We start from the raw sequence: 24,573 nt of genomic DNA, 5'->3' as shown, positions 1-24,573 counted from the left end.
ATCATGGAGGGGCATCAAAATCGGATTAAATAGATAATGTGACATGACTTCATATTAATAATTCAAACCCAAGTATTTTGGGAAAGCTTGCCGATTAGGAAGGGCCTGTGAATAAGTAGTCGATCCGGAGTATTATTGTCTCACTTAACGGAAAGATTGACACTCGGCTTAGCGGTCTTTATTTTCGCGAGGAGTGTCAGCCGCCAGGGCGCCTTAAATGAATCCGACTGACAGAGGCGGGGGCCTTATTTTTTAATAACACGTATTGGTTTTCCCCTGCCGGTCATCCACATTGCGAACCCCTTTGGAATGGGTGCCGGTCGACCTTTCCTAGAGCCGGTAGAGGGAGGCGGTAGTTCGCCAATATCCTCAGGGACTAAAGTGAACGGCTCGTCAGCTTCAAAAAAGTCAGAATCTTCTACTTGGAAGCTGGTCGGCAAGTCAATTTCTCTCGCCAGGGGCGAAGAACAACTGACGTAGAATGGGGAAGGAGAGTGACTTACGTGGTTCTATAATCGGGACTTCGACGAGGGGAATAGGAGGCGCTTCCTCTGCCGGTGGAGGTGGTGGCGGAGGGACTTCTGGTTCCTGGGGCTTTTCGGGGATAGGCCACATGTGCATGGTTATGGACCAGTCCGGTTCGACGACAGTTTCCCATACTTGCGGGAGAATTATATCTCCGTTAGGTCCAATAAGATCATAATGACCATCCGCAACATGCTGGCCCAGTACATCAATGTGAAGGAAAGCCTGACGAATCAGTTCTTCCATACCCTGAAAATAAAAGACGTTAGATCCTTAAAGCGGCTAAGGGAGCCACGGTTTGCGCTCACCTGCCAAGTATTGCACAAGTGGAAAGGGAAGCTGAATTTTCTTCCTACAGCATCCTTGAATTTCAAAGGCTTTTTCTTTTCAGGGGGTGGTTTGGCAGCGGCAGCAGCTGTAGCAGCAGCAACAGCTTCGGCAGTTCTGGCGTTGGCAGCCTCCGTGGCGGCAGCCGTGGCTTCTGCTACAGCGGCAGCCGTGGCTTCCTCAGCGGCTTTCTTAGCCAAAGCAGCGTCCGCCGCTGCCGCCGCTTCTGCCTCAGCCTTAACCCTTTCAGCTTCTGCCTTTGCCTCGGCTTTCAAGACTTCAGCTTCTGCCTGAGCTTCCGCTTTTGCGAGAGCAGTTGCATTTGCGGCAGCCTCATCTGCGATTTTCTTCTCGATGGCGGCTCGCTCTTCAGCTGCGGCCTTGTCACGAGCAGCTTTCTCAAAAGCAGCTTCTCGAGCTGCCTCTCTAGCTTCACGCTCCATCCTTTCATCAATAATGAGCTTCTCGAGACGTGCGATCGCTTCGTCTTTCGGGTCGGGCTGAGGTGGTTCTGGTGGAGGTGGGGGCGGCGGCGGAGGAGGGGGAGTACTCTCCTTCTCTGGGGCAGTCGGCGGCTTTTCCGGTGGAGAAGGTATAGGGGCGTAAGGGTGGAAAAAGTGAGGTGACATCATGCCTTGGGGTATCCCATATGGGAGCTGACTATAGTGGTGAAAGTACCCCGGCTGGGAATTGAATGGCACCATATCGGAAGACATGAATGGGGCACCTGGAAATTGGGGGTGAATGCGAGCGGGAATGGGATGTGCAAGCGTCGGCGGAGGGCTGTCGTCCTCCATCCGACCCCCTGAACGACTCTGAGGTCGATGATGATGATGGTGAGGTGACGGTGGAGAATGATGTTCATTATTTCCAAAGTAGCCAGTAGTGGGTGGGTACGCCGGAGAGAATGGAAACGCACCGCTAGGGCCGTATTGATTTATATGGTTCGGCGGTGGACCTATATGTCCCATGGGTCCCACATGTCGTACAGGTCCCATAGATCCCAAGGATGGTATGTGTCCCATTGGGCCAAGCTGAACTAACTGGTTGGATGGCATCCCCGGGTGGCCGTGCAAGTGCGGCGGAGGAAAGGCACCGAATGATGGACCCGAAGAATTACTTGGGGGGTATCCTGGGGGCGGAACGGGTGCCATTGGTGGCCAGAATCGTGGATCATGAGGCGGTAGGGGATAGTCATATTCCTCCGAGGATTCTTCTGTTTCTGGCTCAGGCGGAGGCGGCGGCGGCGGCTGCTGGGGCGCGTGATGTCTGCGAGGTCGATGCGAAAGCGGCTCCCGTTCTTGAGCGGCTCGTCGCCGGTTCGTCTGGTGGCGCGAGGGCCTGGGACGGCCAGGGTCAACGTTGGCATGACTGAAATGGGAGGTGCGGGGTCTTGAGGCAGAGTCAGACGGCTTTAGCTCATCGGAAGAGGAGAGGTGATCCCATGGGCCACCGACATCATAAGAGTCATGGTAATCGGGGCTTCCCGTAACCGAGGGCGGGGAAACTTCCACTCCTGTGCCTGAGGAATCTTCCCCGTCGCTGAGGGAAGAATGACCCGAGCTATGAGGGGACGCGTGATCAATGGTGATATTAAGCCTGTTTCTGAATCACAATGACCGGTCAGAGTCCCTCATGGCGATTGCCAAGGTCTCCATGTTGGGTGGCTTTGGGATACGGGGACAAAAAGACTCACGGCATCAGAGAATTATCCGTCCCCAAGGAATTATCTGCCAAATCTTTTCAAAGGAAAAGACCTGGAAGATAACCTCAAACGATGATGGGCAGAAAGCTGAATCTATGCGGTTCGGCCGATTATATCTTCCAGGTGTGATGGGGCACAGAGTCAAGAAAACAGGTTTTGGTTGGGTGCTCGGCGGCATTCAAGGCTCGAGTGTGTGATGGATGGAGAGAAGCCTCCAGAGTCTGGATGCGGCCGGTCAAAGGGAACTAGAATAGGTTGGAAGGTTGGGCTCGATATCTTCTGTTGAATAGAACGACAGGACATTATCAGTGGCATATTCGTACAGAGCAGCAAGAGAAGTAGTTCAGGGGATGGAAGGGGGAGAACAAAAAAAAGAGGAAAAGAGGGAGTTTAAATCAGAACTGGAGAGAATAAAATTAGTTTAGGCGGCAGCCGTCAAAGAAGAAAAAAGGAAATGCAGGATTGCTGCCCAATGGGTTTCGTGGCAATAAGTGAGCGAGATCGCAGCACAGGCAGGTTGCACTGAGCGGGAGACGCACCGAAAGGGCCACGGGCGACGACGCAATCGACAGCCGGGAAGAGTCGGTGAGCGCGGCCAGACTCGCGGGCGAGGGTAAGGCTGAGCAGAAGCGAGAAGACACAGAAAGGGACGGCCGGGGCGGCGTTGCTTCTTACCTTACCCAGGTTGCGCTGGTGGGCATGGTATGGCACAGCGGCGGTGAGGCCGCAGCAGGCCAGGACAGTTAACTCGTTCCCCAGTTGCGGGCGTCGAGTGTGCGAGTCGCGTTGGGTTGGGAGCGAAGTCTGGCGAGAGAGTTACATGTTAATTACCTAGTTAGTCAACTTCCTACCTAATCATGTACTACTCCGTACTTTAGTGAACTACATACTGACGTCGCTCGGCGATGATTGGAGGCGCAGGAGGCCAATCACCTGCCGCCCGTTCCACTCCAAGCGCCCTGCCAGACCGACTGAGGCACGAGCGGCGTGACGCGTGTGGTGAGATGGTGGAGACAACGGAGAATAACTGCTGGCTTCGTATCTCGCGCCGCCCGTCATAAGATCCTCTGGCTATTTCTTCAGCCTTCCGTGCCTGGAGCAGCACGGCGGATCCGGCCGCCCGCCCGCGCCGGTCTCCAGGGTTCAGTTGCTCATCGCTCAACTAGTTAAGTTAACTAACTTAACTAACTACCTAGTTAGTTAGCCTGACCAAGACTTTGCTTCCCCTAACTTAGTTGCGCCCAACGCGCGTTTCCTTGAATGCGCCCGACAGCTTCGCTTGTTCTCCCAGGCCACACGCCCACCCTCCACCATGGCCTCTCCGCGCCCGACCACCCATCCGCCCTCAAGTGCGCTCCCGCCGCTGCCCATCCCCAAAGCAAAAAGGAGCCCCTTGGCGCCCCCCGACGCTCCACGCCCCATGACGCCCGGGTCCAAACTTCGTGCTCCCTCATCGTCCCTGAAAACCGTTGCCGCCTCTGTCACACCTGCCCGCTCGCCGTCCATGGGCCATGCCCCCAACAATAGCCCTGAGAAAGTCCTTCGCCGCTCAGTGAGCGTTGCCGTGTTTCCGCAGCCCCCCAAGGCTGCTTTCCGCGCCTCCCTCAACGCCAGCACTACCTCTCTCTCGAGCCTGCCCGCCGTCAGGGCTAAGTCTCCCGCCGCCATGACCGCCTCGGGGAGCCTGAGATTGAAGAAACCTCCTAGAATTAGCACCGGTGCTGTGAATAGCAACCGAACCTCTAAGACTCCCACCCTGCTAGATGCGAGTGGAAATGGAAATTCGATTCCATGCACCCCTGCCTCCCGAAATCCCGAGACACAATGCTCCAGCTCTTCTCCCACGCCAAGCAGAAGCTCCTCAGCACAAGGCTCGACATATTCTACAAGTGCCACGACTTTTGATGAGGGCGATGACAGTGGCCGGAAGACAAGGGACGATCCGGATACCTCCGGTACCGCGATCAAGCACAATTTGAAATCAAAAGAAGGAAAAGGGAATGTCATAGTAAGCGTCAGAGTGCGACCCGACTTCGCAAACAGCGATGGTAGTAAGTCGGACGGCGAGTGGCTAGTTGATGGTCGAAGAGCTTTAGTATCGTATCATGGGAAAGACGGAGGTGATTACTTCTACGGTAAGGGTTATATTCAACTCCGTCGGGATGTAATTTTCAATTCCCGCTAATATATCGATTGAAAAAAATCCTAGATAATGTTTTTGCTGTCCATGATAACAATGCTAAGGTTTACGACTCATGCGCAAAGCGACTCGTACGTCGAGTAATGGAAGGTTATCATGGAACTGTTTTTGCATATGGCATGACTGGTACTGGCAAGACCTTTTCCATGCAAGGGACTGCGACATCTCCCGGCGTTATACCGTTGGCCATCACAGATATTTTTTCTTATATCCGTGAGACCCCGCATCGCGAATTCCTCCTGCGAGTAAGCTATCTTGAGATATACAATGAGAAGATACATGATCTTTTGTCCACTCCTGTGTCTGCAGGCGTTGGACCCGGTGGAGTACAGCAGGAAGAAATTAAGCTGCGGGAAGACAGCAAGCGGGGCGTTTATGCAACGCCGTTAAAAGAGGAGATCGTTCAAAGTCCAACTCAACTAATGCGTGTGATCGCAAGAGGAGATCATGCCAGGCGGACAGGGAGTACCCAGTTCAATGCCCGGAGTTCTCGAAGTCACGCTGTGGTTCAGATCGTTGTCGAGAGCCGAGAGCGAGTGTCTGCATCCTGCTCAAATCATGAAAAGCGCTCAGCTATAATTCCTGGCGGTGTACGTGTCTCAACTCTTAGCTTGATTGACCTTGCGGGCTCTGAGCGCGCGGCTGAAAACAAAGAGAGACGTACAGAAGGTGCTCACATCAACAAGAGTCTGCTCACTCTTGGTAATGTTATTGCGAGGTTGTCGGTGGATAAAGACAAGGGAACAAATGCATCAGATCGTGACGGCAAACATCTTCCGTATCGGGACAGCAAGCTCACAAGGCTACTGCAGCCAGCACTATCAGGCAACTCGTTAGTCAGTATTCTCTGCACAATCCAAATAGGGTCGGCTGGCAGTGCTGCCGGTACTAATACACATGCAAACGAAACTCTAAATACCATGAAATTTGCTGCTAGGGCAAAGAACAATATCGTCAGCCATGCAAAAAGAGCAGAAGAGGCCTTGGGTGGTGGCGGTGATGCAAGTAGTCGTGTTCTTCTCGAACGATATCGTGTAGAAATCCAGTCACTCAGAACACAGCTCGAAAAGCAGGCGAAAACCCATGCTGAGCAAGAATCGAAGCTGGAAGAGAAACGCTTTGAGAAGGAAGCAGAAGCGCGTCACGAAGAGCAGATGCTGGAGATGCAGTTGGCAAGAACTGCCTTGAAGGAACGCATCGAGCATTTAAATCGTTTGATTTTGTGTTCGCAATCTACTGGAGTCAATGCTAGCGGTCGACTTTCCACGATGGGTTTCCCGTATTTACGGAACTTTGATTCTAGGTCTCTCCGATCATCAGCCTCGTTTTCTACATTAGGTGGTGGGCAACTGAACCGCTCCTGTTCTTTGACGTCTGTCAAGAGTAGCAGCGGAGTGCCTTCTGAGCAATTCTCACCATTCGGAACTAACGAAGATGACGAAGATACTATAGGTGATTTTGCAGATGGTACTGCAAGCGTTCAAGCACAGATTATTGCACTTCAAGCAGACCTCGCGGATAAGAACCGCTATATCTCAACATTGGAACGAAGACTACTGCAAGCGCGGCGTTCTAGTCACTCACGAATGTCCGCGGGCCTGTCTCAGCTAAAAACTAGCACTATCTCCCCTGGCGACCCTGAAGTTGCTGCGCTGCTTCGTGAGAAGGATATGGAGATAGCAGACCTACGTCTCCAGCTAGATGATAAGGATCGGATGGTCGCCGCCCTTCGTTCAGCGGCACGTCAACGTGAAATAGCTCAGCTGGCGGCTGAATCACTTCCCCCTGACCCTCCAAAGCCGCCTAACTTTCCACTACCCTGCCATCGATCTAGCCACCAGAGTTCTGAGAGTAATGGCAGCTTGGTCTTGATGCCTTCAACGCCTATCAGCCCCATTCAGTTTTTGTCCCCTACCAAGAAAACAGACAGGGACGCAAAACGCAGAAGCGTAGATGAAATGTCGCGGATGCTTGATGAAATGATCCAAGATCGAGTGGAGAGCGGGCAGTTGATCAAGGGTGTCCGGGGAAGTGTCCGACTTGCAAGTGGCCATCCTCCTACAAGTTCGCTGCCATCACGTGGTGAAGCTGTGCCTCCTCCCCTAGGGCATACAGCGGATGATACCCCTCCGCCTTGAACCAGGATGTTATTTCACATCGAATTTAACGAAAAGTCTCCTTTTTTTGTCTCCTTAATGCTGCTTACTGATGTGGACAAGCGAACTACTTCGACAGCTTTCTGGTTACGACCTATTGAATGTGATACCCTTGGATATGTTGGCGTAAATCAACTTGGATTTCTTTCCCCTTTTTTTAAAGTTCTCTCAGAATTGTCCGTGTGAATGGATTCATTTTGGCGTACGACTTCTTATTTCTTAATTTTTTTTAACATGTACGGAGTACCCCTAGTAATTGCTATATAATGATCGCCTTCTTATGACTCTGTATACTCTGTAGTAGAATACTGTTAGTTGCAAATACTCGACATACTGGTGATGTTGGGTATTTGAGTAAATAGGGCTGTGGCCGACGTCACCTTTATCGCAGGCACAATCGATTATGCCATATGGTTGACACCGACTGCATTGAAGATGTTTCAAGTTTGGTATGAAATGGTCTTCTGCGGAGCTAGGGTGAGAAACAAAGACTCCCAACATGAAACACTGGCGCTTCATACAGTGGGGCTTCGGGGGAGATCATTCAGGCGGTAACTCGATGTCGCCTAGCACAACCCTCAGGTGCCCGCAAAAGGTAGTGTCAAACCTGGCATGGCTCCATTTCCCAAGAAATCGATGTTCAGGTCAGAATGAATCACAGCGGCGAAACCAGGAATTCCATGAGATAGTGATACGGCGGTCGTCGCAATATTTATGGGGTCCGAAACGCCCCTTGCTCCCCCTGAACGAGCCAGGATGATTAGCATAAACGACGAACAGGGGCGTTCGAAGGGCACACCGGTGGCTAGAGACTCTGTAGTAATAATAGTTTGTTGGTTAACTACCTATGTTAACTCACCAACTAACTAACTAACTAGGCGTGGGGCCTGCATGGATGGAGTTGGGCTCCAGCGGCGGAAACGCAGAATAGCCACAACAGAAAGTCGCTTGGAATCCCACGAATAAGATGGGGCTATGGGCGTTACGACGTTGATGCTTTTTTTATTATTTTATCATTATTCCGTTCTCTGCGAACCCTTGTTTTCCTTGGGCGCCTGGTGGAAGACGAGGATTCGCTGCTCCAGGACGCCTTGTTTGAAACCCAAATGAAACGGATCCAGCCAGCAAGCAGAGGCGTGGTTGGCAAAAGCCAAACCCGCACGCCACCGAATCACAGCACTGCCGGTGGATTTTGCTCAGCAACCTTTTGTTGCTTTTTTTTTCACCCTGCCTTTTTGTTCCTCCGCCATGTTGAGGTGCATTGGAGGGATGGCGATGGACTGGCCCTCTTCTTAACCCAACCCCCGTCCTTGACTCCTCCATAATTTCGTTCTGTGCCTTAGCCGCGGCCGCCTTGTCTTCCAATCGGCGCATGACTGGTGGCATGCTGTCGTCTTCCTTCGGAGCTGCTTCTCTGTTCTCGACCTGTGCTGACGACGTTCCCTCTGGGTGTCGATCGCAGCAGAACCACCCTCCCGCGCCCCCACCCCTTTCACGAACCGGGCCGTGGGCATGCTGGCATGAACAAAAAAGACCCGGGAAAGTCGCGTGGAAAAAGATACATGGTTATTCGACGTCAAAGCTCTGCCCACGGAGTACTGGGATAGGCCTTGAGTGATTTCCATCCTTTCTCTTCTTCCCTGCGGCGTTCTTTCACCCACATCATCGTTTATTATTATTATTTACTCGCCGATCCCCCTCTCTCTACTCCGTACTCTGTATTATTATTGTTGTTGCTGCTGATTGCGTACCGGGACCTGACCGTCACCTTGTCTTTCTATTCGTTGCTGGTTTACGTGGGTCTGGATGGCTGCGTAGAAGTTCTCGCACTAGACGGCTGAATCTGGCATCTCTTCCGTCCTGTTCGTTTCTGATATTTTTTATGCCTGGTCATATCACTACCTGATCCTTGCGGTCGATGAGTGACAACCTAAGAAGGCGGGGCTTCCCTTGATTGATATCCTTCTAGATCTTAGGAATTCTGCACTTACTTTCTCAGCAGCCACCATTATCTTACTCGATCCTTTTTTTACGGTTCACTCTCTCCATTCTATGTTGCTTTTGAAAAGCATATTGACTAGAGTTGAACTGCTTTGTTTCGCCGCTTAACGCGAAGCTTGACTTCGATTTCATTTCACGCCTTATTCTGCAGCTTCCCAGCGTCGGAGGGTCACTCTATTCTACAAAGGAAGCCGGTCTGGTTTTTAGCGTACGTGTACATTCCATACATGCAAAACTCGAGAATTCCCTCTGTTCACAAAATTGATGCCTTGCAGGTTCTCAACCCTGGTGAAGCTACGGAACACACCGTTCTCTATATCAGCCGTTAAATCCAAGGTCCGATGGTCTATACTACTTTGCAAATATGATTATCTCTTCGCGGCGTGACCCTTATAAAATGGGTGCCCGCCGGGCTCCAACTCCCAGCAATATTCGAGTAGCGCCGCCGCCGTCAAAACAAAGCTTGCGGATCCCCTTTATCGATTCTCCGCTCCCGTCTCCTAGTCTTCCATCCTTCTTTCCCCGTCGTCCGACTAAGCCTTCTCGCTCGCGTATTCAAAAGAGTTGGAGAGTATTTGGCGTACTAGCGGGTTGCTGTATTGCTATAACTTGGCTGCTGTACCCCTTTTGGCGTATTGGACGCTCATTCAATCCTGCGCAACCTTTGTCAAACCGTGATGCCTACGAAATTGTGGGGAGTAACGTTTTACCTGACATGCCTGGACCAGTCATGGTCATGGATAAGAAAAACCACGCTCGATGGACAATCTACATGCCCATGCAAAATTCTTTACAAACATCCCCTTCTGATTATGCAAGAATATGTATGGAGACCGAAGAACTGGCGCATCATGTTGCCCAGACCAGAAACCCAAACTCGGAAAGCATAATCAGCCAGCGCGGAGGGTTCTACAATTGGGACAGAAACTTCATTGATGTAGCAGATGCCCAGGATCAAGACCTACTTCCCCGAGCCCCCAACTTCCAACATAATCCTTACCAAGCGGTTGGATGGGAGCAAAACGAAAGCAAGGCAGATTTGCCCTTGTGCAAGAAATCTTTAACATTCGTTCTGCAGTCGGATAATGCCGGGCTAGGCGCAACATTGATGGGCTTATGGATGAGCTACGGGTTTGCTAAGGAAGAGGGAAGAGCTTTTTTTATTGACGATTCGAATTGGGGTTATGGTCGGTACACCTCGTATTTCAGACCTCCCCCGGTTCCGGCATGTCGACCTCCCCCTACCTCACAGCGAATACCATGCCCCATGCAAGCACGCCATCTCCTAGTATCTCCATCTACCACTCGTTGGGTGTTTGACAGTAATTTCAGTGAAAAATTTGAAAATCGGCATCAGCTGGGAGTGGATAAACAAAGACCAATTTTTGAATTTCTACGGACAGGATATGAGGCCCTATTTCGATTAAACGACCAGGACCAAGGACACTACGATAGGCGAGTCAAACAACTGAATACTATCGAGAACAAACCGCAGGTTGGTATTCATGTCCGCCGTGGTGACTGTCACCCGTTAGAGCTTCAATACGAAAACTCGTATATTCCTCTAGCGGTATACACGCAACAAGCGGAAGAACTCGTAAAGACTCTCACTGGCTCTAACCTACCTTCTTCAGAGAGTGGTACAACAATCGTGGCATCTGATGATCCCGACATCTATTCAGCCCCGGAAGTGATACATGCTCAAAAAGCACAGTCCTCTATTTCCCTTGTCAGTAAATCCACACTCAAAGCCGGCGGGACAGGTCAGGGATCTAGTTTGGATTCAAATAGTGGATGGGAAGGTGGCTTTTTCAACAGTCTCTTCTGGTCTTTAGGCTCTCCATTGTCCCGACCAGTGGCGGAGTACAGCCCACCACCGTCGAGGTATCCCGCTTCAGCTTCGTCACCCGACATTGATGTGCAATCCCAATTGGCAGACCAGACGAAGCTATCACCCGCAAATCAAGAATTCCGATTCCAACCTCCTCAAAACGCTTTGCGGTTGCGTGAGTTTGTTGCTCGCGCCTACCTACTTGACCTAGCTATACTCGGTTCGTCTGACGCTGTGGTTTGCGGCGTGAGTAGTTCCTCGTGCCGATTACTTGCTGTAATGCTAGGCTGGGAGAAAGCCATAAAACAAAAACAATGGAAAAATATTGATGGTTCGTTACAATGGGAAGCCTTTATATGGTGAAAGACTACTCCGTACAAGTGTACTACAGTCATGATATTTTAAAACTCCACTAGCCATGTTACTGGATAGGTAGAACAATCAAAATGACAACATAGTCGTGAAAATTTATGAGAATAAGCAATGGCACATGGTATAGAAACAAATGGCCCTGGCATTTCTCTCAATACCTCATTTTAATATGAATAAAACGGGCCAGTTAAAATGGGTTCAGTATATCTCCTTGTACATCGGTGCAGCGCATAAAGGATTAATTAATTTCTAATTCTGATTCCCTCTCGGTAGCAAAGGTATCCTTCCATTCATCCCATAAGCTTTGTAGTCCGGTAACATACTTCGCGTGCAAGTCATCTACATATGCGTCTTCAATTTTGTCGCGGTTGATTTGCTGTACAACCGGAATTGGTCTCCCAACAACAATGTTCAAAGGCCTTCGATATGGCATCAAGCCCACATCGTAATTGAACACACCTCTCGCGTGAAAAAGAGGAATCGTGAATCCCATGGTTCGCTTGACCAGCAATTGAACCTTATGAATAATGGGGTGCTGATCCGACGCAACTTGTTTATATAGTTCATTTTCACCAAATGCTAGAACGGGTACGAGGTCTGCACCGGTACGGATGGCGAGCTTGATAAATCCCTTTCGCCTTTTGAGAATGAGACGGACTTTGTGAGGTTGGGCGTCGAGGGACTCGCGCGCCCCTCCTACAACAATAGTGATCGCCCGGCCCATACCCTCGTTGTCTTGGCCCCCCTTAGAGAGTAGGTTTTCACACGACTCGCGGGAGACACTTGCGAGGCCCATCGCGAGAGCGTAGTCACGGTAAAATGGGAGCCGGAAGTTGGAATCTAAGGTAAGTAGTGTATTTGTGATGCCGGGGAAGAGTTTGGAGAAGCCTAGTGCTTCGGTTGCGAAGGCGGCAAACGCGCCATGGGATATGATTCCATGAGGATGGTACCCAAAGATATATTTCCTCGTTGGAGGAAGGACTTCAGACCGGTGAAGTCTCGCGGGGAAGTAGCCAGCAAAATAAGTCCAAATTCTCAGAGATCGCAGAAACTGGCTACGTCCCCTCAACATACCGTCCGTAGCAGCCTTAGAAAATAGGGATATATAAACAAGGTATGGAAGTAAAAATGGCCAGAATAATGGTATTGCACAAGAAAAGAAAAAGCTGGTGACAAATATGGCTATTGAAACTGTGTGATAAAGCACTACTAATGTTTGCAGGCGTCGCTTCGGGCTGATATTCAGTGGAGCCCAATGTATCCTAAAAGCACTGTGTTTAACTCTGTCTCTGCAGATACAAAATAGAAGAGACATACCCCAGGCCCTCTGTACCGCGAGGTCTATTGGGACGTCTGCCAGCAGCGCTCCTATTTTCCAGGTTTGATGGCTGATTAAGTGGATACCTCCGTTTTACTTCATTATGTCCTTTTATTGATTCTGTTCCCCCGTCTTGCCATGTCTCCTCGGTATTTATAGAGCATGCTCCCGAAAGGTCACTGACGCGACCATCGCGGCTGTTGGCTCGTAGCCCTTCAGCAGAGGCAAATGCAAGTCTATCCTCAATTGCAGAACGATATTCGTCTCCAAGTCCATCCATAGCCAAAGCAACTCCGTCGATATCCGGCATGGGTTCCTCGATATAACTTCTTCCGCCCGTCTTGTGTTATTTATGTTGAGGTTAGGAGTCAAGGATAGAACAAAGGAATGACGGCGGGAAGTTTGTGAGTCGGGATGGCTGGTTACCCTAAGCCGGAATCTAGATGTAGACTAGGTAGTTATATTTGTGCAAGGAAAAGAACATCTATAATAGAGAACTTAGTCCTACAATGTTAATCCTTTCAGGTTGAACGGAAGATGACGTCACTATCTAACTATTAACATAATTCCTCACTGAACACCTGATCCCACCCAATGACCACTTCTTACAGAATTACCACTACACCTTCAAAATACATTTATTCAACAACAACATAGTAAAATTAATCAAGCTATTAGTTACAGCAAGTAGAAAAGAAATAAAACATAGAAATTAGTATGATTAATTTAAAAATTAAAATTTAATAGAATGATTTAATAGCTTAATTTTTATATATAACTGACATTTCTGATTCATTAAGTGCTGAAACAATTATAAAATCTGACTTTAATATTTAAAAGCTTGATTATAAGCTTCTGTTCATTCAGCTTTGTCTGTATGTTTTTATTAAATTCTCACAGAAATAAATATTTTTTAAACTTTATAAAAATTTGTTGAAATTAAATATAGTTTTTGATTTTGTAAACTGTAGTATAAAATAAGAATTAAAAATTGTGAGATTTAAAGTTGCAGATAATGTGGCAATTAGACTGACTGCAGAAACAGAGATTTCCCAACTGAAATTCTGTCTCTAATACACTTAATGGGAAATTGAGATGGAACTGAAACTTGAGTTTCAAGTACTGAGATGGAAATGGAACTTAATTTAAAGAGATTGAAATTATGTAATTAGAGATAGAGATTCCCAATTTTCCTAAACCTAAAATAAAACTTTATTTTATACTATTTTTAGTATTCAAATCATATACAAATGTATATATGCATTTTGACTTGATGTGCCAATTTTTCTATTTTGTCATATTTTGGTGTAAAAATACACTTTCAAAATAAGGTTTAAAAAAAAATTAAAGTTGTTTTAGAGATAGAGAAATCTAGAAATGGAACATAACATTGAAAATTTGAAACTGAGAAGAGAATGGAACTTTTATTCATATTTTGAGATGAGATTGAAACTAATTTTTAAATTTTGAGAAGAGATTGGAATCAACTCAATTGAAATTGACATTCAGTCTTGTTTCTTTGAAATTTCAAAGAAACTCCAACAATCAGTCTATTGACTCTATTTAAAAATCACAATATCATAATTTAAGCTTCAGAAACAACAGACATAATAATTAATAAAGCAATCAATCATCTAAAAAATCTCTTCAAGAAGAACTTTCAAAGAAAATTGTCAATTGAATACATTAACTGTTCAGAAAAATAAGAAATTCAAACAAAAAAATACAACATGAAAATTTCAAAAACATCTTTAATCTTTCTGAATCTGAAGATAATATTCTTGCATTTCTTAATAATGAATTATTAACTAGTTCACAAGCTGTTTAAATTAATGACAATTTCATCACATTCACATCAAAACAAAAACTTAATAAACATGAAGCTTCAAGCAATAAAGCCACTTCATGTAAGAAAATGACACCAGTCAAACAAAAAGCAATTTAAAAGAGTAAACAACTATTTAAGTCTGTCAAAAAAATCAATTTACTGAATGATATCTCAGAACTCAATGCTAATAAATTCTTCACTGACAATAAATGACTTTTTGAACATTCTCTGACTATCATACTTATGTAATCTATCATGTCTACTCTAGCTTGAAAGAAGCTTCTATACTCAATGACACATATTAAATTAATCAATAAAGCAGTTGTTGAGAAGATGTTCTTCTTTTTCAACTTTCTCTACTATGATTATTAATTCTAATTTTGATATGTTCAGTGAATCAGTACACATGCTGTGAGAACACTGATTTTAAAAAATATTCTCTGACAACTGACATGAAATGATTACTGTACATAATATTAAAGTAGTTAAAGACTAGTTAGTCAGTATTTCAAGCTTACTCACAAAACTGAAAGAAGAATGAACAAATCATCTTCTAATACACAATTAAATTGCTCATGAACTTTCTGTAGCTCTATAGATCGGATAACACTTAATACTGATATTTTATATAGAGAAATATCTCTGTTATGTTCTCTCTCTTTGTTCTTGAAAATGTTGAAATGTGAGCAACAGTGACTTAATAAATCTGAGAATAAAATCTCAATCAGTTATTGTTTAAAATCTTTTTCAAAAGTTATAAAAGATGTAGAATGGCAGTCTATAAGATGGATACTAGAGAACAATGTATCAAAAGTTAAAATCACAGTGTAAGAAAACAAACTAAATTGCACTTATAGTATTAAAGTAATATTACTATATGTGCAGTAAAAAAGAAACTCATCACTGATCTTCTATAAAAGAGAATCAGTATGATTTTAAATACTAGTGAAATTAAAGTTATGCTAACTATTAACATACTAACTTTTAAAATAGATTTAGTCTATAGTAATTTAGAAAGTATAATAATTGTCTTTCTTTCTTGTAGACATCATTCTTAAGACTTTAATTATAGCATAGTGATTTAATCAGACATTTAGTTATGCTGTCAGTATTTTAATTTTGAAATATTAAAGCATAAAGTTAATAAATTAACACTAGTATTGAGAATTGATGCTGATGAAGCTCACAGTATTGTGATGTTAAAGTGTGATGCTGATGTTTTGTTGCATCAGTGCTGAGTTGATATTAACATTTTGAGAATCAGAGCTGCAAATAACATGACAATGATTTATTAGTTTTCATAAGTGAGATTAATTCAGTAAGAAGTAGTTATGAAAAAATTCAAATATTAAAGAGAAAAAAATAACTTATATTACTACAATAGTATCTAGAGTTTCTAAACATATTGTCATTAATCTTGATAAAGAAGTTTTCATGACAGATTTCATGTATTTCACTGTACTAGTAAAATTATGTAATTGATCACAGAATTTACAAATTCTGAATGACCAAAAGTATGATCATCTAAACATGAAAGAGATTTTACAAATCTCTTTTAAATAATTAAATGAATGTAAGATTACTAAACTGACTGCAAAGATCTCTATTGAAATCTTTTAGAGACTAAGATTAAAAAACAGTAAAACTCAGTTTATTTCATTTCTTTCTTAAAATTTGATGAGAAGTGACAAGTCTCAATTTCATTTCAAAATACTAATAAAAGTTTCATTTTCATCTGAGTTTTAACTTTTAAGTTTCAAATCTCTTTCAGAAAATCTCCAGACTCTGAAATAACTTTAATTTTTGTCAAACTTCATTTTGAAAGTGTATTTTAATTTTTTACATTAAATTATAACAAAATAGAAAAATTGTCACAGAAGTCAAGATACATGTATACATTTTTATATAATTTTGATACTAAAAATAATATAAAATAAGATTTTATTTTATGTTTCTAGAAATCTGAAATCTCTGTCTCTAATTGAATAGTCTCAATTTCTTTTGTATTAAGTTTCATTTTCATTTCAGTACTTTAAACTTAAGTTTCAGAAGTCAGTACTTCTCAGTTTGAATTAGACTGATCACAGAAACAGAGATTTCCCAACTGAAATTCTGTCTCTAATGCACTAATAGAGAATTGTGATGGAACTGAAACTTAATGATAGACTGACTGTCTGAATCTCTTTGAAATCTCAATGGAACAAAACTGAAAGTCAAGCTCAATTGAGTTGATTACAATTCTTGTTTAAAATTTGAAAGTTAGTCTCAATTTTAGCTCAAAATATGAATAACAGTCTCATTTTCTTCTCAGTTTCAAATTTTATATTTTAAGTTCTATCTCTTGATTTCTCTATCTCTAAAAAAACTTTAATTTTTTTTCAAATTTTATTTTGAAAGTGTATTTTTACATCAAATATGACAAAATTGAACAATTGACACATTGAGTCAAAATGCATATATACATTTATATATGATTTTGATACTAAAAATGGTTTAAAATAAGATTTTATTTTAAGTTTAGGGAAATTGATAATTTCTATCTCTAATTAAATAATCTTAATCTCTTTAAATTAAGTTCCAGTCCCATCTCAGACTTCTCAGTTTGAACCATCAAGTTCTAGTTCCATTTCAATTTTCCATTAGTGCATTAGAGACAGAATCTCAGTTGAGAAATCTCTATTTTTGTGACCAGTCTAGATTAGTCTACTTAATGATTCAAACTGAGATGGGACTGAAACTTGAGTTTCAAGTACTGAAATGGAAATGGAACTTAATTTAAAAAGATTAAAATTATTTAATTGAAAATAAAAATTCTCAATTTTCCTAAACTTGAAATAAAATTTTATTTTATACTATTTTTACTATCAAAATCATATATGTATGTATTATATAGGCTGACCATTGAGGTCTCTTTGAAATCCCAATGAAACAAGACTGAATGTCAATTTCAATTGAGTTGATCTCAATTTCTTTTCAAAATTTGAAAATTAGTTTCAATTCCATCTCAAAATATGAATAAAAGTTTCATTCTCTTCTCAGTTTCAAATTTTATATTTTAAGTTCCATTTCTAGATTTCTTTATCTCTAAAACAACTTTAATTTTTTTTCAAACTTTATTTTGAAAGTGTATTTTTACACCAAAATATGACAAAATAGAAAAATTGGCACATCAAGTCAGAATGCATATATACATTTGTATATGATTTTGATGCTAAAAATAGTATAAAATTTTATTTTATTTTAGATTTAGAGAAATTGAAGATTTCTATCTCTAATTCAATAATTCCAATCTCTTTAAATTAAGTTTCATTCTCATTTCAGTACTTAAAACTTAAGTTTCAGTTCCATCTCAATTTTTCATTAGTGCATTAGAGATGGGATTTTGGTTGGAAAATCTCTGTCTCTGCAGTCAGTCTAATAAAAGATATGTTTCTGAAGTTTTCTTCATCAGCTTTATTAAAGTCAGAATTCTCATTTACTGTTTTTTTTTTTTTCTATTTAAAGTGAAGAAACTTCATTGTCATTGATACTGATTTTTTAATTAGAGAGTTATATGTCTGAAGATTTTAAAATTTCTTTAAAAACATTATATTTTAATAAATCTCATTCTGATTATCATGAGATAAGTGATGTTTTTATAAAGCTTGAGAAATTCTTTATAAAGTGTTTTCATACTTTATAAGTCAATTTCCATGTGCATGACTCTGACAGAATCAAGACCACTTATTTTGTGACAGTCTGAAAGATGCAGTCTGAAATTTTCATTTTGCTCAATCATTCAACCATCACAGCTCTTAAAATCTTCATAGTGGAGCTGAAAGTAGCTGATAGCCTGATAGTTATATAAAGTTATACCCAATTTAAAATTTTTATTTATTTAAAAAATCATGAAGTAATCATCCTCTATTTTATATTGTTCAATTGGGTAACCAAATGGAAAAATCTGATGATGCAGAGCAGATTGAATCAGATGTAGTAGATATTGTAGATCTGAAGTAATAAAGAAAGTCCATAGTAACTCATATTTTATCAAGTTTTTGAAATCAGATATTTAATGTTGAGATTATCAGCTTAAATCACAAATTTCAAATTTGTATGGAAATTTCAGAGTTTCTTCTATTTTTGTGAAAACCAGCTCAGACACTGTGCTGGTCAGGCTCTGGCAGAATTACCAGAATGGGTTAGTTCAAAACACTAAATTCATGCTAAAGAACCTTAGCAGCATGCGTCTGAGGGGATGAGGTAAACTCTGTACATCTCAATAGAATCAATCGGATCTTTTTAGTCTACTTCTGTGTGTGCAAAAGAAAAAAATTGTGGCAATACAATGTAAAACATCCAATATGAATTATGGCCGCTTGTGTCTTAGAGTAGGCTGCCCGGCTGCCGTAGTAGTTAACCTTCTACTTCGCATACCCTGTAGGTTAAGCTGTAGGTCCAAGATTCCTAAAAGACCTTTGTCTCTACAGATCGTGTCAAAAATTGCGGATTCTCTCCAGTAGTTGTATATGTACTCCGTATGCATGGATATACATGGAGTCCAATAGTGCTCAATTCTTCTTCAGAATTGCGGAGCATCGAGGACCCTCAAGCAGCCAGTAAGTAGGCTATTGCCCGAAACCTTTTTCTGGATAGTTTGCCGAGAGAGAGTGTGTACACAAAATTCATTATAATACTTGATCTCTTTCTGGCGTATACCCAGTACCCCGTCGAGCCAGGAGAAAAGTCTGTGTGGCGTGACCGCTAGCAATTTACTGTATATACGTCCATTCTAGTTAGTTAATAAAAGGCTTATGATGAGCCGTGCTGGTTTTGCCGATAGAGGTTTTGTTGTCCAGCAAACCAAACATATGGATCCATGTTTTTCGATAATGGAGAATAATGTATTCCTTGTAGTCGTTGGCTGCATTTTGAATTTCCTCTGTGGTATGAAAGAGATTTGAACCATACTTCTCTAGCATATCATTCAAGTGAATGTCGAACCGTCGCAGCATTGTTTCATAATAGGCATGAAGATTGTCGCCAGCTCTCCATCCCTCCGGAGGGGGCATGGTAGGTGCTTCCAATGTGGCTTCTACAGCGAGCAGGGCAGCGTGGGTATATTTAGTCATGAGGGTTGTTCTGACCGATGCAGTAGAACCCATAGGGTGTAGACCCCACTCAGAACGGATGTTATCAGTAATGCTTCGACCGTGGCGAAGCCATTCGTTTCGAAAAACACAGTGGTCGTAGACACCCTGGCGGCCCAGAATTGACTGGAGCGTCACGCCAAACCTGGAAAGGAGGCCCTTATACCAGGAATGCATCTTGTCGTTCGGTGCCCATACTGCAGGCGGTGGACTCTCGGGTAGCGTAACCGCTTCTTGATAAGCGCGGGCGGCAATCAAGAGAAATATTTCACTTTGTAGGTCAAATGACAAGGCACGTCTTTCAATGTAGGGGTTTTCCTATTGAAAAGTATTACTAATGTTCAAAATTGCCTTTGATAACAACGAGTTACTCACAGTCAGCGAACTGTTATAGAAAACATCTGGGCTAAACTGGGCTTTGCTCGAGTAAGTCAGTGACAAAGGAGTCGGGGGTCTGCAATTATCGCTGCCTCCAGTATCAGAGGCATGCGGCGTTTTTGGGGTGGCCAGAGGATCGGGTGAAGCCATATTACATACAACATGGGACAGCTATTGGCTTTGTTTTTATGAAAATCATTAGAGGCCTCTGGAATATGGCACTTGAAAATGATCAGTGAAATTGCTGCAGCAACCACGACAACACAAGTGGAGGAATTTGATACTGTATTTATCCAGCCACAAACAAAGTATATCTAAGGAAATATGGACATATGAAATTCTGTTAGTCTTGTGAAGTATGCAAAACAAGATTAACTGTTTAGCAAATTCAAAAGACCGAGCACAGAGATTGCAGGTACCAAGAGACTCAAGATAAAAAAACAGATGAGGCAATATCCCATGGGAAGTTCCAGAAACATGAAGATAAAAAAAAATGCTTGATTGAACTTTTAGTGGAAGGGTGGCAGTGCAAAGGGCAACTAGTAGCTGGTATCAAGTGACAAGTGTTGCAGAGTTAAGATGTCATGAAGATCTGTTGCAGGCATTTAGTAAACAGACATGCAAATAGTGCTTCCAAGATTATACCTCATTCAAAGATTTGGCATTCATCAGTGCCATTTTCTTCTGTTGGATATAACGGCCTCGAATTACCTGCCGTCCCAGTGGGCGGTGTTCTCTAACCTTGATAAGACTGTCACGGTTTATGTGTAAATTGGCCAAGCCTTCCGGATTAGGGATTGATGCACTCTTATTTAAACCTATTGGTACCGTGTTTTCCGAGATAGGTTTCGCCTCCCTTCCCCTTTGAGATTTTGTTTCCTTCTTTCCCTTCTTCCTCGTCTTGGTTGACTGAGCCTCACTTGATTCCGGGTTAACGACGTGAGACACGGAGCGCTGTTTATCTTCCAAATCAGCTGTTTCCAGAATCGGTATTGTATCTGCAGAAATCCTATCCAAGTCTATTTTTCTTTTCCTCTTCCCCTTCTTGCGGTCCTTCTGTGATAACTTAGGTGGCGAAACTAAACGTTCAAAGTCCCGAGTTTCCTTTTCTTCCTGCGATGCTAAAGCCTTGAGCGGTTCGTCCTGCACCAGGAGCCCACCAGGTACAAAAGTCATGCTCTTCCACCTTCTCTCGACATAGCTGAGTAGCTTGATATCCTCCCTACACTTCTGTACTCGCACCAGATCTGCCTCGCTTTTGCCATTAAGCCGACCCAGGAGATCTTGAAATGCATCTAACCCAGTTGATTGAGTCTCTGTAATTGGGTTTCGGGGGCAAGCGCCTAACCCCAGGGTATCGTCCTTGAGGACAATTCGGATGTGCGAGGCGCTTGCGCCCGTATAGCTACAGGAATGGGGGGCATTTTTCACACCCAAAAAGCTGCCCGGCGTCCATCCCTGAGCACTCATAATTCGGTGGCCATAGCTGGTAGTAGAACGGGACCACGCGGTGTTGTTTGGATCATGGGATATTTTGGTTCGCCTGACATTGTTAGATGAATGTGGAGGACGGTGACAAAGATACTCGAGACGCTTACTTTCTAGGACCTGCGAGACCCATTAGAAACAAGATATTATCCCTACTTTGTAAATAATCACGGATTTTTCGAGGCCTGAAATCTCAATCAGAATTACGGAGTATTGATTACTCCGTAGATTCTCATAACTTTTTCTTCCAACCCTACTCCGTAGGTGCGGAGTTTACCTCATCACCTCAGACGAATGAAGAGCACGTGAGGATCATGTGATTTCGTACCAGAACCATACCGGAATTCCAGATCTGTGGAATACTGTAATGTTATGGTAGTGGCAACATAACCACTATGTAGTAACTCAGCACAACATTGAAACAACAATTGCATAATATTATCTTTGTTGATTACCACTATCATAACAACAGTATTTCACAGATCTGAAATCTCAGTATGAAATCATTTGGAAATTCTGCATTGAGTTACTGATTTTTCAAGTTGTTTTGTAACTAGTTACTGGGAGAATATAACATTCTCAAATATAATCAAATTTATATACTATATATTGTCTTATATAACATGTGTATAACATGTATAACTTCTATAACATTTACAGAGTCATATACATAAATCTTGATTAAGTATAAAGTTTGATCAATAACTCTTTTAGAATTAGTTCAAATCTTATTCTATAAAAGTTTATTTCAAACTTTATTTTCTAATAGAGTTACAGCAATAAGATTACCACCACAGTATTGCTTGTATAAATTATCAATCAAGAAAAGAATAATAAATTGAGATGGCAAATTACATCATAATATGATATTACATCATATAGAATGTCAATTACTTAATATTTATTCTATCTACAGACTGCTTTTCAAATTTTCATTTCTTCTTTGACTTAATGCACTCATCTACATAGTGATCACTGATCAGTCTCACTACAGTTGTAGTAAGTATTCTTATCTAATTTTTCACTTCATTTTAAGTTCATAAACTGTGAATTGAAGATTCTCTAATGTTAATTTTCTCTCTGTTATGATGGAATTCAGATCTTGTTTCTATAATTCTAACCACATGATTCATAAGTTTAGATTGAATAGAAGAATGTTTCATTACAGTTGATATTTATCTCTGAAATAAATTGTGACTTTAGATTGAGAGTGAAACTCTTGACACTAGATTTTAATCACATTGCAACTGTTTGAATTTCATTCAGTTTCTTTGAAAGATTCTTCTGTTCATTCAACTTATTGTGCATAAATTTGTCATATTATCATAGAAAAAGATGTTTAATGAACTTATTCACACTCTGTATTTCTTCACTTATTTATTGTAAATGTTTTTGAAATTCTTTAAATCAGTCAAAGTCTGATTCATCATCTCTTTTACAAAGATGAAATAAATTTCTTCAGATCAATTAAATTTAATTTTCAGAATCATCTAGTTGTACAAGTAGAAATTGTTTAAATTCAGTTCAGATGTTCAGAGTAGAGTTCTGAACTAAATGTAATTTTCAAAAATTCTTCTCATTATATTTTAACTCTGTGACTGCATACTTCAGAGTTTTATCATCATTTAAATCACTAGCATCTTAAATGATTTCTATCTGAATCATAAATGATAAACTGTCAGTAGACTGCATAGTTTTTGATTTAATAGTTGATCTTATATTGTAAAGACTTGATGACTAAACTCTTCTTTGATAAATTTAAGTTAGAGATCAGAACATTAAATGATTTTATTCATTTATATCTTCTATTTAAAGTTCATAAACTCTGCTGTAGTTCTTAATTTTTTTTCAAAAAATTCTATATTTTCTGAAGATAATTTCTCAGTCTGAATTGTGCTTGCATTTAGATTTATTGTCACACTTAATGTCTTGACTAATTCTGATACTGAGAAAAGAGTTGAGAATTTAGTTTGATTTTAAATATTATGTTTTGTGAAAATCATTGTTGGGCCATCTGCTTATTTAAATGACAAACTGTGAGAATTGAATGATTACAGATAATGTGACAATTGATTTATGATTTTTATAAATGAGATTAGATTGAGTGAGAGATGATTATGAAGAAATATAATGTGAGAATATCACATTCTCAAATATAATCAAATTTATATACTATATATTGTCTTATATAACATGTGTATAACATGTATAACTTCTATAACATTTACAGAGTCATATTGTTACCTGGTCTATAAGAGCTACAGAATGTCCATGTGATTTTAGTTGAGTAGTAGAAGATGTCTTGTTCTTGTTCTCTCAAGCTTCAATGATAAGCTTGAGAATGACTAATTACTAACTAATCTACTTCAGTAAGTATGTACAGAAGATTTCATGTCAGTTGTCAGAGAATATCTTTTAATGATCAGTGTTCTCACTGAAAGTCAGTGCTCTGTTGCTAGTTAAAATTGGTAATTATAGTAGAAAAAGTCAAAAAAGAATGACATCTTCTCAATGACAGCTTTGTTGATCAATTTAGTATGTGTCATTGGATATAGAAACTTTTTTCAAGCCAGAGTGGACATGATTGATTGCATTAGTGCATATATTTTAATTTGACATTGGGGGTACCATTCTCCATCTAATGCAAAGTTTTCTCATAATTGTAGAGTGTCTTTTGGATCTTGTCCTAGCACATCAGTGTCATCAATCTGTGTTAGATGTGAATAATCTTCAGCTGTTGCTTCTAGTGCTCATAGATGAGCTGAATGAACTTCCTGTTGGTGGTTAGAAAGTCATAGAACTTTGCATCTGATGAAATCATTTAAAATGAATCAACATTTCATGTATGAGTCTCTTTTTTCATCTGTGCTTAGTTTGAGCCATTCTTGAATTTCTTTCATTGTTATAACATCATCTTCATCCAAAGCCATCCAGATTTCTGTTTTTATTGCTGTAAATGGTTGTATTTGGATGAATTCTTCAGAGAATTGACAGAGAAAGTGAATGAGTTCATATTTTGTAGATCTCAATAATAGCTGTTGATGGTCTTTTTGAACTTTGTCTAACAGTTCTTTAAAGTAGATATCAACAACTGATGTAATGAGAGCTTGGGGTACTAGATGTTGTTTCTCTGACTTTGGCATGTTGAATTTTCACTGTTCAGAGAAGAATTGAAAGAATTCAAGATGTTGGTCTGTGGTCATGGCATATCAAGTATTTTTGTACTTAGTGAGCATTGCTGTTTGTCCACTTGATATTGCTGATTGTTTGATTATTGTGTCTAGTTTGTCTGTGATAAGAATGTCATCAGCATTT

General features: G+C 41.6%; 6 protein-coding genes across 6 annotated transcripts; 2 read left to right on the top strand and 4 right to left on the bottom strand.

The window, feature by feature from the left end:
- Positions 1-245: 245 nt before the first annotated feature.
- Positions 246-2,510, bottom strand: LOZ57_005365 (uncharacterized protein; the record flags this gene model as incomplete). Its single annotated transcript, XM_049254396.1, has 4 exons — positions 246-418; positions 504-774; positions 834-2,415; positions 2,473-2,510. 4 exons carry the CDS (start codon positions 2,508-2,510, stop codon positions 246-248), a joined length of 2,064 nt encoding a protein of 687 aa, XP_049106700.1.
- A 1,359-nt stretch (positions 2,511-3,869) lies between these two features.
- On the top strand, positions 3,870-6,895 carry KIP2 (Kinesin-like protein kip2; the record flags this gene model as incomplete). The annotated part of the gene is made up of 2 exons (XM_049254395.1): positions 3,870-4,692; positions 4,767-6,895. The coding sequence occupies 2 exons, from the start codon at positions 3,870-3,872 to the stop codon at positions 6,893-6,895; spliced, it is 2,952 nt and encodes a 983-aa protein (XP_049106699.1).
- A 2,383-nt stretch (positions 6,896-9,278) lies between these two features.
- Positions 9,279-11,108, top strand: LOZ57_005363 (uncharacterized protein; the record flags this gene model as incomplete). The annotated part of the gene is made up of 1 exon (XM_049254394.1): positions 9,279-11,108. The coding sequence occupies one exon, from the start codon at positions 9,279-9,281 to the stop codon at positions 11,106-11,108; it is 1,830 nt and encodes a 609-aa protein (XP_049106698.1).
- Positions 11,109-11,355: 247 nt separating this feature from the next.
- Positions 11,356-12,745, bottom strand: DGA1 (diacylglycerol O-acyltransferase 1; the record flags this gene model as incomplete). Its single annotated transcript, XM_049254393.1, has 2 exons — positions 11,356-12,379; positions 12,435-12,745. The coding sequence occupies 2 exons, from the start codon at positions 12,743-12,745 to the stop codon at positions 11,356-11,358; spliced, it is 1,335 nt and encodes a 444-aa protein (XP_049106697.1).
- Positions 12,746-19,038: 6,293 nt separating this feature from the next.
- LOZ57_005361 (uncharacterized protein) lies at positions 19,039-19,920 on the bottom strand (the record flags this gene model as incomplete). Its single annotated transcript, XM_049254392.1, has 2 exons — positions 19,039-19,710; positions 19,768-19,920. 2 exons carry the CDS (start codon positions 19,918-19,920, stop codon positions 19,039-19,041), a joined length of 825 nt encoding a protein of 274 aa, XP_049106696.1.
- A 489-nt stretch (positions 19,921-20,409) lies between these two features.
- PXR1 (telomerase inhibitor) lies at positions 20,410-21,391 on the bottom strand (the record flags this gene model as incomplete). Its single annotated transcript, XM_049254391.1, has 2 exons — positions 20,410-21,313; positions 21,369-21,391. The coding sequence occupies 2 exons, from the start codon at positions 21,389-21,391 to the stop codon at positions 20,410-20,412; spliced, it is 927 nt and encodes a 308-aa protein (XP_049106695.1).
- Between the last annotated feature and the right edge of the window lie 3,182 nt (positions 21,392-24,573).

This window comes from Ophidiomyces ophidiicola, assembly GCF_022830035.1.
Source record: "Ophidiomyces ophidiicola strain CBS 122913 chromosome Unknown scaffold_26, whole genome shotgun sequence".
NCBI lineage: Eukaryota > Fungi > Ascomycota > Eurotiomycetes > Onygenales > Onygenaceae > Ophidiomyces > Ophidiomyces ophidiicola.
Note: the sequence above shows the minus strand (reverse complement) of the source record. Positions and strands in the feature narration are given on the sequence as shown.